This window comes from Sturnus vulgaris, chromosome 1 (genome assembly GCF_052056855.1).
Source record: "Sturnus vulgaris isolate bStuVul1 chromosome 1, bStuVul1.hap1, whole genome shotgun sequence".
Classification (NCBI taxonomy): domain Eukaryota; kingdom Metazoa; phylum Chordata; class Aves; order Passeriformes; family Sturnidae; genus Sturnus; species Sturnus vulgaris.
In genome coordinates, this window is record NC_142243.1 from 152,639,383 (window position 1) to 152,652,190 (window position 12,808).

Below are 12,808 nucleotides of genomic sequence, written 5' to 3' on the forward strand. Positions count from 1 at the left end.
GTTCTTAATCCAAAACTAATACTGGAAAACTTTGAAATTTTTGAGAAAGAGGCACAAAAGTGATCAAGAAGAGAGTTTTAATAATATGAGTTGTATAATCTTTTAGAAATAGAGATTAATAATCTTGAACTCTGCAGAGAGGTCTTTTCATAATAGAAAGTCTGTTCAAGCAACAGCCAATGTAACATGATCCAGTGACAAAGAGCTAAGCTAAAAAGTGAAACTAAAAATGAGATGCCCAAAATTTAACCGTGACTGTTACATGGCCTCAGCCAGAAGTTACAGCATCAATACAGGGCTCATTCTGATTCTGTAACTTGGGCTACACAGGCTAAACAAGATCATTTTAATAATCCCTTATGACCTCAAAGTTCATGAATCTTTGAGTCCTGGATGTTATTCTGCCATGTGAAATGATCCCTGAAACTGCCAGGTTTTCAAGAATTTGCTTCTTTTAGTCACAGCTATATGAACAGTTTCTATATCCTGGATGTGTGTCTTCCTCAAAATTTGAGACAACCAGAGGTTGTATAATCCTGAGCTTTAACACCACAAAATTTCAAATAAAACCTCCATGACATAATAAAATCGCCTTGTTCTTTATACTTTTTGAGGAAACTTGTTTTGACCCCTGAACTGACAAGTAGTTCATGAAATCCTGCAACCATTTGGACTGGGAATGTTTTTGCATTTAAAATACCGGAACACTAGTCCACAAAAAAATGTTTGTGGTTGTGATGAAATTTTATCTCGTACCTCCAGTTTCAGAGAAACCGATCTCTAGTTTCGGGTACTTTATGCTCCGGTCCCGGAGGAATTACATTCTCTCAGCGCAGATCTGCACAGAGCCAATACATACGGAGTGACTCATGGTGTATTTAGATTAAGCAGCTCAAGAAGAAACCTCGGAGTTCCCTGCACTGTGCCTCTGCTGCTCCGGGGAGGAACCACGCAGCCTGCACCAGCTCTGTGCTTACAGTCCATTGAAACTGTGACCCCTGGAAACGTAAACAGAAAACTCCCGTGTAGTGGCAGTGACACAGACCTGCTGAAGCGATACAGTCCTGCTGAAGCGACACAGTCCTGCTGAGTCACCTGCAGCAGCAAACAGCAGGGAAAGGCTGTGCTTAACAAGGCGCCAGACCATGACATCACCCGTGTTTGACAGGGTGACAGGCAGCCCTGAGGCTCCTCAGCCTCTGTGGCCAACTGCCCCACGAGGAAAACAGCCCGTGGAGAAAAATTAACTCGACCTTGAATCGGGAAGTGTCTTTCCCAGGGGCTGTCCCGGTGAGACAGTGAAATGAGGTGAGGAAGGAATCAAGGAATGGTTTGGGTTGGAAGAGAACTTAAAGATCCAGCTGCAAGTCCCTGCCATGGTCAGGGACAGCTTCCACTAGGGCAGGCTGCTCAGAACCTCATCCAGCCTGGTCTTGAACACTTCCACGGATGGAGCAACAAATGGGGATTCCTCTTGTTTGAGTTAGGTCCTCACCTTGTTGCTTAAAACTAGCAAGTAATATAGTCCTTGGTTATGCCAACCTGGAAATTGCGTGACTGTTAATCACAAACCCCATCACTAGTTTTTAACGGGGCCAGTGGTATCTCAGCCCCTCACCCCTGCACCCTCAGCCTTCAGCCCTGAGCCCCTCAACCCCTCAGCTCTCAGTCCCTCAACCCTGAGCCCCTCAGCCCAGAGCCCATCATCTTCCAGCATCTCATCTTCCAGCACCTCATCCCTCCAACTGTCACCTCCCGGCCCCTCAGCTCCCACCTCTTATATTTCATCCCTCAATCCTGAGACCTCAATACCTGAGATCAGATCACCTCAGCTCCCAGTCCCCCGTCCCCTCAGCGCTCTCACCCCAAAGCCCCGGCCCCGCCCAGCCCGCCACACATGCTGCCGTTCTGATTGGTCACAGCTCTTAGAGTGACAGGAGAGATAGCCAATCAAAGAGCGCAGAGCAGTGGCGGGCGGGGAGGGTTCCCGGGTGGGACACGGGCGCTCCGCCCCACGCCGCGGGGAGGGCCGGGGCGGCGCTGAGGGCGGGAAGGCGCCGCTGTCCTGAGGGAAGGAGCCGCTGCCCGCGGGGAAGGAGCCGTCCTGGCCCTCTGTGCCATGGAGGACGTGCTGCCCTCGGGCCTGCTGGAGATCTGTCTGCTGGTCGGTGCGCCCACAGAGCGGGTGCGAGCGCTGCTCCAGGTGAGCGGGGTTCGGGCGAGCGGTGCCAGTGCGTGAGGCTGGGTTTGTCAGCGCCTGGAGCTGAAATATCCGAACAGAAAGTTGTTTTGAGAGGCGAACGTCAGCAAAGCTGGGGGAATTTGGTAACGGTGTGAGGCAGCTGCACTTTCCCGAAGGTCTGAGTTTAGCTGGGGAACTCACTGTAGGTTTATATAGTCAGCGACAGTAAAACGCTTAACGATGCGTTCTTTACTGGGTGTTACTTCACGTCCTGTCTTCCGCTGGAGACAAAAGCAAAAGAATCAAGGCTGGTAACTTGTATCCCCAGGAAAGCACGAGATCTAAATCCCCGTGAGCTCAAGTGCTCTGAGTTTGGCGTAACCTGGACCACTTGGATACGGCAGGAGCCGATGAGTTGGTTACTACTTTGAATATGCGGTTTATAATTTGTTTATCGTTTTTCACATGTGGGTCCACAATGACATCCCTCCTCCTCCCTGTTCTGCTTGGTTCAAGTGTGCTGACGGGTTTGTTCCAGACCTACGAGCTGCTCCGCGGCTGGGAGAGCTCTGGTGCCAGCACGTGCAAAAAAAAAGCCAGACAGCTCCCAGGGCTGTGAATTGCTTTGCTTGAACTTGAATTTGATTGCGCTCTAATAGCATTAGATAAAGAAGTCTTTGTTGGGCTTGTTGCTTGTTCACTCGCACAGGAGTTGGCTTTTGCTGATGTCAGCTTCTTAAGTGATAACAGCCAGCTAGAGGTTCACATTCCAGGATCTCATTCATGTGTACCTTCAGAATGTAAAATAGTTCCTAAATGTCAGCATCAGACTTTTGAAATCGGTGTGTACCTGGTGTTTTATCACAAGCGTGAGAAGTGAACCCAGAGGCAGGGGAATTTCTTATTAATTCCAGTTTGCTTAGTTTGTTCTCAAACCTGTGGAACAACAAAAAAGAAATCGGCTACAGAAAGCAGAAGGCATTCTGATATTCTGATCACACTGCAGGTTCTGAATTGTTTTTTTGCTCAAGATACAAAAAGGCATCGGAAAAGAGAGTAGTCCCTTCTTTTGTCAATATGAACTTCAGTAAAGTCCCTGCAAGTTGTTGCACCATGGGGATTTCAATCACTGTCTTAGGGCAAGCTTGCAGATTTACTCCATTTCCTTTTACTTCTGCAGCACTGTCTACGTGAGGAGAGTGGAATATGGCTTTATGACTAATTTTAGTGATTGTAGAAAGAAAAGACTTTACTGAGAGAAGATAACATTCCAAATTAAAGTAGTGGATCTCTGATGATATTTACAGATTAAACAGTGAGTAAAAATCCTGATAGTGCTTCAAGTTGTGGTCTTCACAGTGTGCATTCTTAACTGTATTGAAACATGGAGTGATAAAGCAAATTAAGTCAATGGGACTATGATATAACCCATGCCCAAAGTAAGAAAAGTTCTGTATGACTGTTGTCGATGGGGACTCCAGGAAAAAAAGTGTAGTTTTCCACTGAAGCTCCTGAAACAGAAGTTTCTGGGCTGTCATCCATTGCTTATCCTTATTGCCAAGAAAACTGTCACACTGAGATTTCAGTTTGAAAAGATCAAAGGCTGCTATTTTCAGCTACAGATTTCTTTCTTAGCACTGGAAGTGTGTGTTTTGTAAGAATGACATGTACAGAAACGATGCTTCTTTTCCCTAAGTTATCTACAGCTATAAAGCTGGGTTTTGGTTTGGCAAGCATGTTCAAGCTGTCTGTGACATGTCTCAGATCTTCAACAGGTTCCATCAGTGGGTTCTCTATCTGCCCACCACAGTCAGTGGTACAGAGCTTGTCTCGTGCTTTCTGGCCCTGCTGATGCAGACAGAACTACCAAAACAATTTTTCTTGCTTCTGTAATGCCTCCCTGGCTGTCAAGGTGCCTGAAAGAAAGGAGGTGTTATCAGATTGAGCACCAGTCAGCAGTATGTGCTTGTTGCAGTGAAAAGCACCTGGAAAAGCTCTAGAAGTGAATCCATGGGAACCCTGGGAATCAACAAAGCCAAGTGCAAGGTGCTGCACCTGAGTCAGGGCAGTCCCTACTGTTGTACAGATTGGGTGATGCAGGAAGGACTTGGGAATGCTGGTGGATGAGAGGTTGGACATGCCCTGGCCATGTGCACTTGCAGCCCAGAAAGCCAAACGTGCCCTGGGCTGCATCCAAAGTGCTGTGGGCAACAGATGAGGGAGGAGATTCAGCCCCTCTGCTCTACCTGGAGTGCTGCATCCAGCTCTGGGGTCCTAAGCACAGGAAAGACATGGAGCTCTTGGGATTGGATCCAGAGGAGGGCCACAAATATTATTAGAGGAGCACTGCTCATATGAGGATAGGCTGAGAGAGTTGAGGCTGTTTGGTCTGGAGAAGAGAAGGCTCTGGGGTCACCTTATTGCAGACTTTCAGTACCTGAAGGGGTCCAAAGAGAGCTGGAGAGGGATTTCTGACAAGGGTATGGAGTGATAGAATAGGATGAAGGGCTTCAGCTGACAGAGGGCAGAGTTAGATTAGATGTTAGGGAGAATTTTACTGTGAGGGTAGTGAGGTGCTGGCGAAGGTTGCTCAGGGAAGTTGTGAATGCACCAACCCTGGAAGTGTCCAAGGTCAAATTGAGTAGGGCTTTGGGTGGCTTGGTCTAGTGGAAGATGCCCCTGCCCATGGCAGGAGGATTCAAATGAGATGATAATTTAAGGTCCCTCCCAACCCAAGCTGCTGTGTGATTGTCTGAAAACTAACTGTGTAATGGCCTGCATCATCAGGACTGTGGCTCACAGGCAAAGGGAAGGAATTACTACTGTTATTGTTATTACTCAAAACCCTTGAGTTCACATCTGGAATACTGTCCCACATTTGGGTACCTTTATTCTGGAGAACTGCTGGCAAATGAGAGTGAGAGCAGAAGAAGCTGTGCTGAGGGCTGGGGCATAAAGGAGGGGGAATCTCCTTCCAAAGGGACTGCTGAAACTTGCCTGGATGAAATCCAGTCATGCAACCAGACCTAATGTCAACTTTATCATTAGTTTGAGCAAAGAGTTGCACAGGAATCTGCAGCGGTCATCCTACAATTGTTTGGATTGGAAGGGACCTCAAAGATCACCCAGTTCCAACGCCCCTGCTGTGGGGCAGGAACACCTTCCACTAAACCAGGCTGCTCAGAGCTCCATCCTGCCTGACCTTGGACACTTCCAGAAATGGAGCATCCACAGCTTCTCTGGGCAACTTGTTCCAGTGCCTCACCACCCTCACAATTCACAAAAGAATTTATTTCTAATATCTAATATAAACTTGCCTTCTGTTGGTTTAAAACCATTCCCTTTTGTCCTACTACTACAACCTAATTGGCCTGCCCAATCTAATTTTTCTGAGGCTTTCTACTTTCCCTGCCTAATCGTTTGTTAAAGCAACTAGTTCTTTCAGACATTCAAAGTGAAATTAACTTCTTCAGTGATGGGAAGAGGAGAATGAGGTCAAGGAAACACCAGACAGCTGAAGTCATGCTCTGATTTGTGGTTTCAACACACTACTGTTTGTCTAAATAGTGCAGTCATTGTAGAAGTCTGTCTTGTATCGGTGTCCTTTACCACAGTGCTCTTACGGGAACATTGTCAGCAAATGGGGATGGAATAAAATCCCCCACTTCTGTTTGTAAGAAGCAATGTATGATGCAAGGAGATTTGGTAGCTAGAAGCTACAAAAGGGAAGTATTTCAAAGTGAAGAAGTAACAGTAGCAGCAGAAAAGATAAAATGTTCAAAGAATAGCAGAAACAAGTGAATATTGTTCTCTTGCTGCCTATTCACTATCCCTGAACTCAAGGACTAAGAAAATATGACTTTAGCCAAGACATTAATATGAGCTGACTCAAATGCTGGGGACTGAGTCAGTGGGTCAGTAACAGTGCTGTTCTGTGGGGAAAAATGATCTTTAATGTCTCTGTAGTAGTTCAAGATCAAGGATCTGCCATTTCGGGAGCTGTTAGGCTGTGAGGCCGTTAAAATTGCTGGCTGCCATCCAGCACTTTGGAGCATGGAGATGCCTCAGTGTAAGTTCAGGGATTGCCCTGTCAAAGCAACTCTGTATGAAAACCTCAGCAGGGCAAATCTGCCAAGTTGAGATTGCTACTGTTGGAATACGTCTGTGTTTTTCTTGCATAAGTGCCTCAGGGTTGAACCTTAATTCTTAATTTCCTCCTGAAATGTTTAACTACATGTTAGTTTGAGGATGATCATGGTGAATTTATCTGTTTCCAGTTTATTCACCGCCTTTGTCAGCTGCCAACTAAGAAAATTACACTTGAAATTCTTTGTGTGTGAGGATGTGGCACTCAGTACCCCAATTTGTGATGTGCTTTTTAAAGTCATTGCTATCTTTTGACTATCCCACTGGATACTTACCTGAGCTTTTTTTTTTCCACTCCAGTTTATTTCTAGTTCAGGCTCTTTGTTCATTAAAAGTGTGTTTTTTCACTTATTTTTAGTGAAGCATTTTCGTTAGAGTATCCTATTATAAACATGGTGTCGTTTATGGAATTTAAAATACCATAACTTATAGATCATTAAGCACTTCTTCACATTTTTCCTATGGCGCTCAAATGTGGAAAAAACCTATTAATGGACGTATCTGCTGGGACACAAGAGCTGAGACTTCTCTCTCAGAACCTGGACAGTGGAAGATTGGCAACAGAGCTTTCTATGTTGTGTTGTTTTGGTTTTTTTTAAAGGGAAATGATGGGTGAGGCCAGCACTGGTTCTCAAGGAGCATCTTACATCATATCTGGTGATAAAAGCAGCATGTGTGTTTCATCTCATCTGACTTTGAAGATGTTTGCAAAAAGTTAAAAATGAAACAACTTTTTACCACAGCGGGGCTCGCCTTTCCTGTTTCTAAATATCCGTTGATTAAACAAAGCTTTTACTTGTTTATTTAACCTTGCAGGAAGAATTAAAATTGCAATGAAGTAATTGAAAATGCAGCCACTTGGCTTGACTATATGGTCAAGAGTACAAAAAGTGCTCCCAAGTACCAGGAAATGTCTCTGATCACTTCCTCCACAGCTTTGCATTGCAGGGCAGTGAGGGCTTGCAGGCCAGTCATCCTTTGCAAAGCTGCCTGCGAAAAATGTTGTAATGTTGTAATTCCGTACCTGCTCTTGAGATGCCTGTTCCACTGAGTCATCAGTATATTGAGGAATTCTCATGGCTTCAGTGTCTTGAAGTTGTGTTTATTGTAACAATGATTGTAGTTTTTAATTGTGCTTTTTTAGTTACCTTATAAAGTTAAGTGTTGTCTTGTGAAGGTCTGTGTTTGTGTTTTTCGGAGTTTTTGGTACATGTTGTTTATTCTGAGTTGAAAGGAAGCTTTTCCTGAAGTTGAACAAAGACTTATCTAAGATGCTCAGCTGTTTCTTTTCATTGATTTATTGCCTGGTTTCTCTTATTGCCAGTGTTTATTTTGAGTATAGCTTAAGTATATCTTAACACTGAAAAGGAGGAAATACGGTATTTGATACTTGTTAGTTTCTTTTGCCAGAGGCATAATACTGACATGGGGGATTTTGAATGGTGAAGGATTCCTTGCCTGCTAAAAATGCCCATGTTCCTTGCCTTAGTATGCATAAAGCAAAAACTTAACAGAAAAAATAAATTAGTTAGGAAGCAGAAAAATATATTCTAAACCCACAATTTTAGGGGTAGAAAAAAACCCCCACATATCAGGATGAGCATCAAATTAGTGTTTGTTTTGTTTGTTGTTTTTTTTCTATAGGGCACTCAAAGAAAACTCAGAAATCTTCCCCCCCTCGATCCAGAAGTTCTTTCTGTATTTGTGCCTCCGTTTATCAGCAGAGATGATGTTCAGGTGATTAATGCTGGTAATAACTTCAATAAAAGCAAACGCCGGTCCTTCCGAAAGAAAAAAGAGAGGCCCAAGGTTGAAAATGTCAAGAGCTTCAACGGGGAGCAGAAAGCACCTGACACAGAAGATGTGGTAGTTCCAAAGGACATTGATCTCATTGCTTTGCCACAGCTCTGCTTCCCAGGTACATGAGGACTTCTTGTTGACAGCTGTTTTAATATAAATATTTCTTGACACATAGTTCAGCCCTTATTTTTTAGCCCTTGTTGGTAAATCTTGGCTTGAACAAAGTGCAAACATGCACACACTTGAAAAATTATTTTTCACCCCAAAATGGTTGATTCATGATGATCTCGCTTTTCATTTGGTGTTTTGATATACCTGAACTAGTGAATATTTCCTCCGGGTTTAATTGGAGAAGTTTTAATGTGTCATCATTGCAGGCCTTTTTAATAGCTTGGGGAAAAAAAAAAGGTTATTTAAACCCATTTATTGTATTTTGTCACTGAAAATGCAGAATAATTCCACTTTTGCTTCTTCAGTAATATGCAGTCTCTGTAACAACCTTTAGTTCAAGTGGACTGTATATTACATTTTGATCCCTTAAAATGAAACATTTCTCTTGAAATGAAGTGTCAATGTGCAGTATTTGTCATGAAATGTCTCTCACACAGGTGTAGTTAAATATGTAATTAAAAATATGGTTGCTGCCTTCATTTCAGGAGGAGTTTATGTGACTTCTGAATCAAAAGAGGACCACATCCATTTCCTGGTCTTCACTGATGTCTGTGGTAACAGAACATATGGTGTTGTTGCACAGTACTACCAGTCTATACAAGTATGTTATTTAACTCATTCTTCTATTAAAACAAATAAAAGCAAAACACTTTGAAAATACAGTGAGATTTAATTTTTCAAATTAGTTTACAGGTGTGTTTTTATGTTAGAAAGAGTTACAGAACAAATCATACTTTTATATTGCCATTTTAAATTAAGTACTTTGGAACACATTGCATTAGGAAAAATTGTTACAGATTTCATTTAGGAGATTTGGATATTTAGGAGCTGACTGTACCCCCTGGGTGGTTTTTTTTTGGTAAAGATTGTTCTTTCTAAACAATGGAAGATGTTCTTTCTAAATACATTTTGTGCTGAAATTCTTTTTAATACATGTTTAAGTTTTATAGGCTGACATTTTTCTGAAGACCTAAAGGGTGATAGACGTCCAAATCCTTTTGAAATATGGAGGGAATTGCATATCACATCTCTAAGGTTCTCAAGAAAATATCAGCCATAAATTAATGATTAACATAAAGTCATTAATGTGCAGCTTTCTTGCAGGATGGCTCCACCTCCTCCAATGGGCAGGGCCATTGGGAATCTGTGCAGACTGGGAAGATACCTGTCTATTTTGTACCCTGTGCTGTTTGTGTTATATCCAGATACCCGTATTTTAGTGCCCTCAAGGATTGTCTCTCTTGGTAAGATTTCTTCCCCTATGTATTCCTGCTGGAAATGACTGCAGGTTTTTAATACCTGAATTTGCTTGATGTGGTCAGGACAGCTGTGTGATGCTAAAGCAGTGGTTAGTTTTATGTTAAGGTTGTGTGGGAGAGGAAAAGAAGAAATGCTATGTCAATGTTGCCCAAGACAGTAAGTGCAAATTTTGAATACCAAGGGAATTATTTATGCTGTTGTCTTCATTTTCTTTGGGAGTTTTTGCTAATGTGTAGGAAATGGATATTTTACAGACATTATTGGTTTTTTTTGGAAGAAGGTTAGCTGTAATTTTGCCACTCTTAGGAAAATTGCTTTCAAAGAATAAAAAGCTTTATAATGCACCAAATAAATGTCATAAGAACATGAATATAGGTATTAATAAACAGTTAATGACACTTTGGGGAAATAATCCAGGTCACTGGTGGAAGTAGAGTGATTACTTGGGTGTTGTAGAACTAGGAAAGAAATTCTAAGGATACACTGGTTAGAAACAAATACTCTGCAGTGTAGATGATTTAAAAGGTAAGTGTACATGGATCTATCTTGTTATTAAGTAATTTTATTTATTTTGAGGATACTTTATTGTTAAATTGCTAAGATCTATTTGCATCTATTTTGGATGAAAACCTCACATCAGGGAACCTCTCTGTGTATGTTGGACATTACTGTGTGTCTTCACTTGCAGACCTGTTGTTCAAAGGTAGAAGTGGTTTTCTTCATTAAATTTCAGTCAAGAGTGAAATCTGAATCCAGTTTCAGGTATTTGCTTCTTGTATGTAAATTTAAAGATGTTGGGGTTTTAGGTTGGAGCTTAAGTCTTCTCCTTTGTTCTGCTGGTGCTTGTATCCCAAGCAGATGAGCAAGGGAGCACTCCCTGGGTACCAGCTGAGGTGCATCCCCAGCCCCTAACCTGCCTCCAGACCCAACCTGAGCACTCGTTTCCCCACCCCGTGCCCCTCTTCCTCCCCGTGCTGTGGATTTGCATCTTCTTGGAGCACTGACTGGCTTTCCCTGGGTTGCATGAAGAGAGCCCTGGAGGAGCAGAGCAGTGCCTTCCTCCTGGGCATTTTAGACATTGACTCAAAAAGGTTTTGAGATCAGAAATTAGTCACTCTGGCAGCCCTTTTAAGGGCATGTACCTCTGCTCTGTCATTTTTAAAGCATTAGTGAAGGGATTTAATGTGGGTAAGGGACTTCAACGTGATGGAAACAGGGTGTGCACAGGTCAGTGTGAAATGAAAATAAATGTTCAGTGAAATAAAAAGGAAATGTTTGTTTTCCTTTCTCCTTCCTGCCTGGATCACTCCCCCCTCCTTTTATATTTAAGTGAATTACATCAGCCCTTGGTATTGCAGGAACTGATTCACTGCTGCCTTTTATAAGTCTCAAATCTCAAGTCAGTGCTAATCTGCATATGGAACTCTTCCAGCTGTGACTGCAGCTGTGGCTACTGTTTTCATCCAGCTTTTATAGTGGGATTCCTGCTGCTTTTATACTGTGAGCTCAGCCTGTGAGAGGACTCACCTCACACCAGCTTTCCACTTTTTGGGAAATAGTATGGATTCAGCTTGGAAGTTACAGTACTCATCGTGGTTTATGTAGGGTATTCATAAGTGTGTAATTTCTTCTCTGAAGTGAGACATCTCTGTACTGGGAGAAGCAGTCAATTGGCAAATGGATTTTAAAAGTGCCTGCTGAGAGAGAAGTGGAAAAATCTTCAGGACAACCATGGAAAATTCCAGATGTTGTGAAAGTGTTTCTAGTTCTCATATCTGTTTAGAGGAGACAGTAACCAGACAGAGTTAACCCTCTAGATCTGCTTCTGCCTCTGCATGGGTATTTTAAACTTAATAATTATTTACAAATTATAATTAAACACCTCTGCCTTGATCACATATAGTAGGGTTTGGCACCTATTTAAAGCATTGATGTCCACACATGGCTTTTCTCTTTTGAGTCTGCACTGGTTTCTGAGAGTTCAGATTGATCACCACCCTACAATCTAAGCTTAAAGTGATTTGTAAATGTGTGAATAATTATAGGGAAGTTCAACAGGACAACAACCTTCCAGGTTAGTCTTTTGCGTTGTCCTGGTCTTTTAACAGGGGGATTTTTCACACAGCTGCACAGCTCTTCTCCTTTTTGCTGCTGCATCTGTGAGATGGGACGTTGTGTGTAACTGGAAGGAGCGAGGTGGGGGGAATGCCAGTGACAGCTGAATTTAGTGTTAGCATTTCCCATGGTACTGGAAACTCAACTATTTAGGTTTCTGTTAAATTTTTTTATTTTATTAATATCCTTTTTCTTGATAGTATTTAATGGCTTATTTCAGAATGTCTGCCCTTCTGGTTTTGGTGTCTTGGTTTTTTTTAGGAAGTGTTTCACTGTACCAGAGTACACTAGGGTGAAGGGAAGGGAAGGGGTGGAGAGGTACCAGTTTTCCTTATTTTGGTTGTACTACTGAAATGTTTCCATGTGGCATGAAACAGCTGCTGGGGTGTGTGGCTGTTCTGAATGCAACATAAACAATTGCAGCCAAGACTTCTATGAGATACTTTGAGTATATTGCCCTGTACAGCTGGAGGTGTTCTGACTTTCTGTGATATTACAAAGCACTGACATTGTATTTCTGTAAACCAGAAGGGGAGTTTATTGTGTGTCATCAGGTGACCAATGGGTTAAAAATCTGGTTAAGTGTTTTCATTCCTTGAATGTACTCAGGTAGCACTGCCTCTTATACTTTATAGATAATAACAGCTTCAACAGCACACTTGTATCCTTGGCATGCTGCAGAGGTGTTTTGCAGGATGCTTCAACTGATTAATTATTCTCCAGTTAGGAGTTCTGAGAGCACTTGCTGGTGGACCTTAAACTGCCTATTTCTAGTGTGTAGCCCTTTCATTGTGATACTTAGTGCAAGAATGCTGTTGTTCCTGAAGATCTGATGTTGAAGTAGCACCTAAAGGGGTTCTGCTTCCATTCAGGATGGCTTTTTGCAGCAAAAAGTTTCCTTTTCCTCCAGAATTCTGTGCATAGATTATTTTCTTCAGTATCTAAAGTGCACAGAATTGCTTGTAGGTGAGGTGATACTTGTTTTCAGTCAGAAAAATCACCAGAACTATTATTTTTACATAAGTATTTCTAGATAAAATCTAGGTTCCCAAACTTTTTCAAGTGGCAGAGTAGAAATCACTGAAAACTGAACCAAGCTGAGACGTACAGGCAACATCAAGCTATAAATCCATG

The 12,808-nt window shown here is 42.4% G+C and overlaps 1 protein-coding gene across 1 annotated transcript in view; it reads left to right on the forward strand.

Moving 5' to 3' along the window:
- Window positions 1–2,072: 2,072 nt before the first annotated feature.
- Window positions 2,073–12,808, forward strand: part of DENND3 (DENN domain containing 3) — a 32,142-nt gene continuing 21,406 nt past the window's right edge. The window contains exons 1-4 of the mRNA XM_088179851.1: window positions 2,073–2,203; window positions 7,973–8,246; window positions 8,785–8,900; window positions 9,404–9,543. Coding sequence (XP_088035977.1) covers window positions 2,120–2,203; window positions 7,973–8,246; window positions 8,785–8,900; window positions 9,404–9,543 — 614 coding nt within the window. The 5' untranslated portion in view covers window positions 2,073–2,119. The remainder of the gene's footprint in view (window positions 2,204–7,972; window positions 8,247–8,784; window positions 8,901–9,403; window positions 9,544–12,808) is intronic.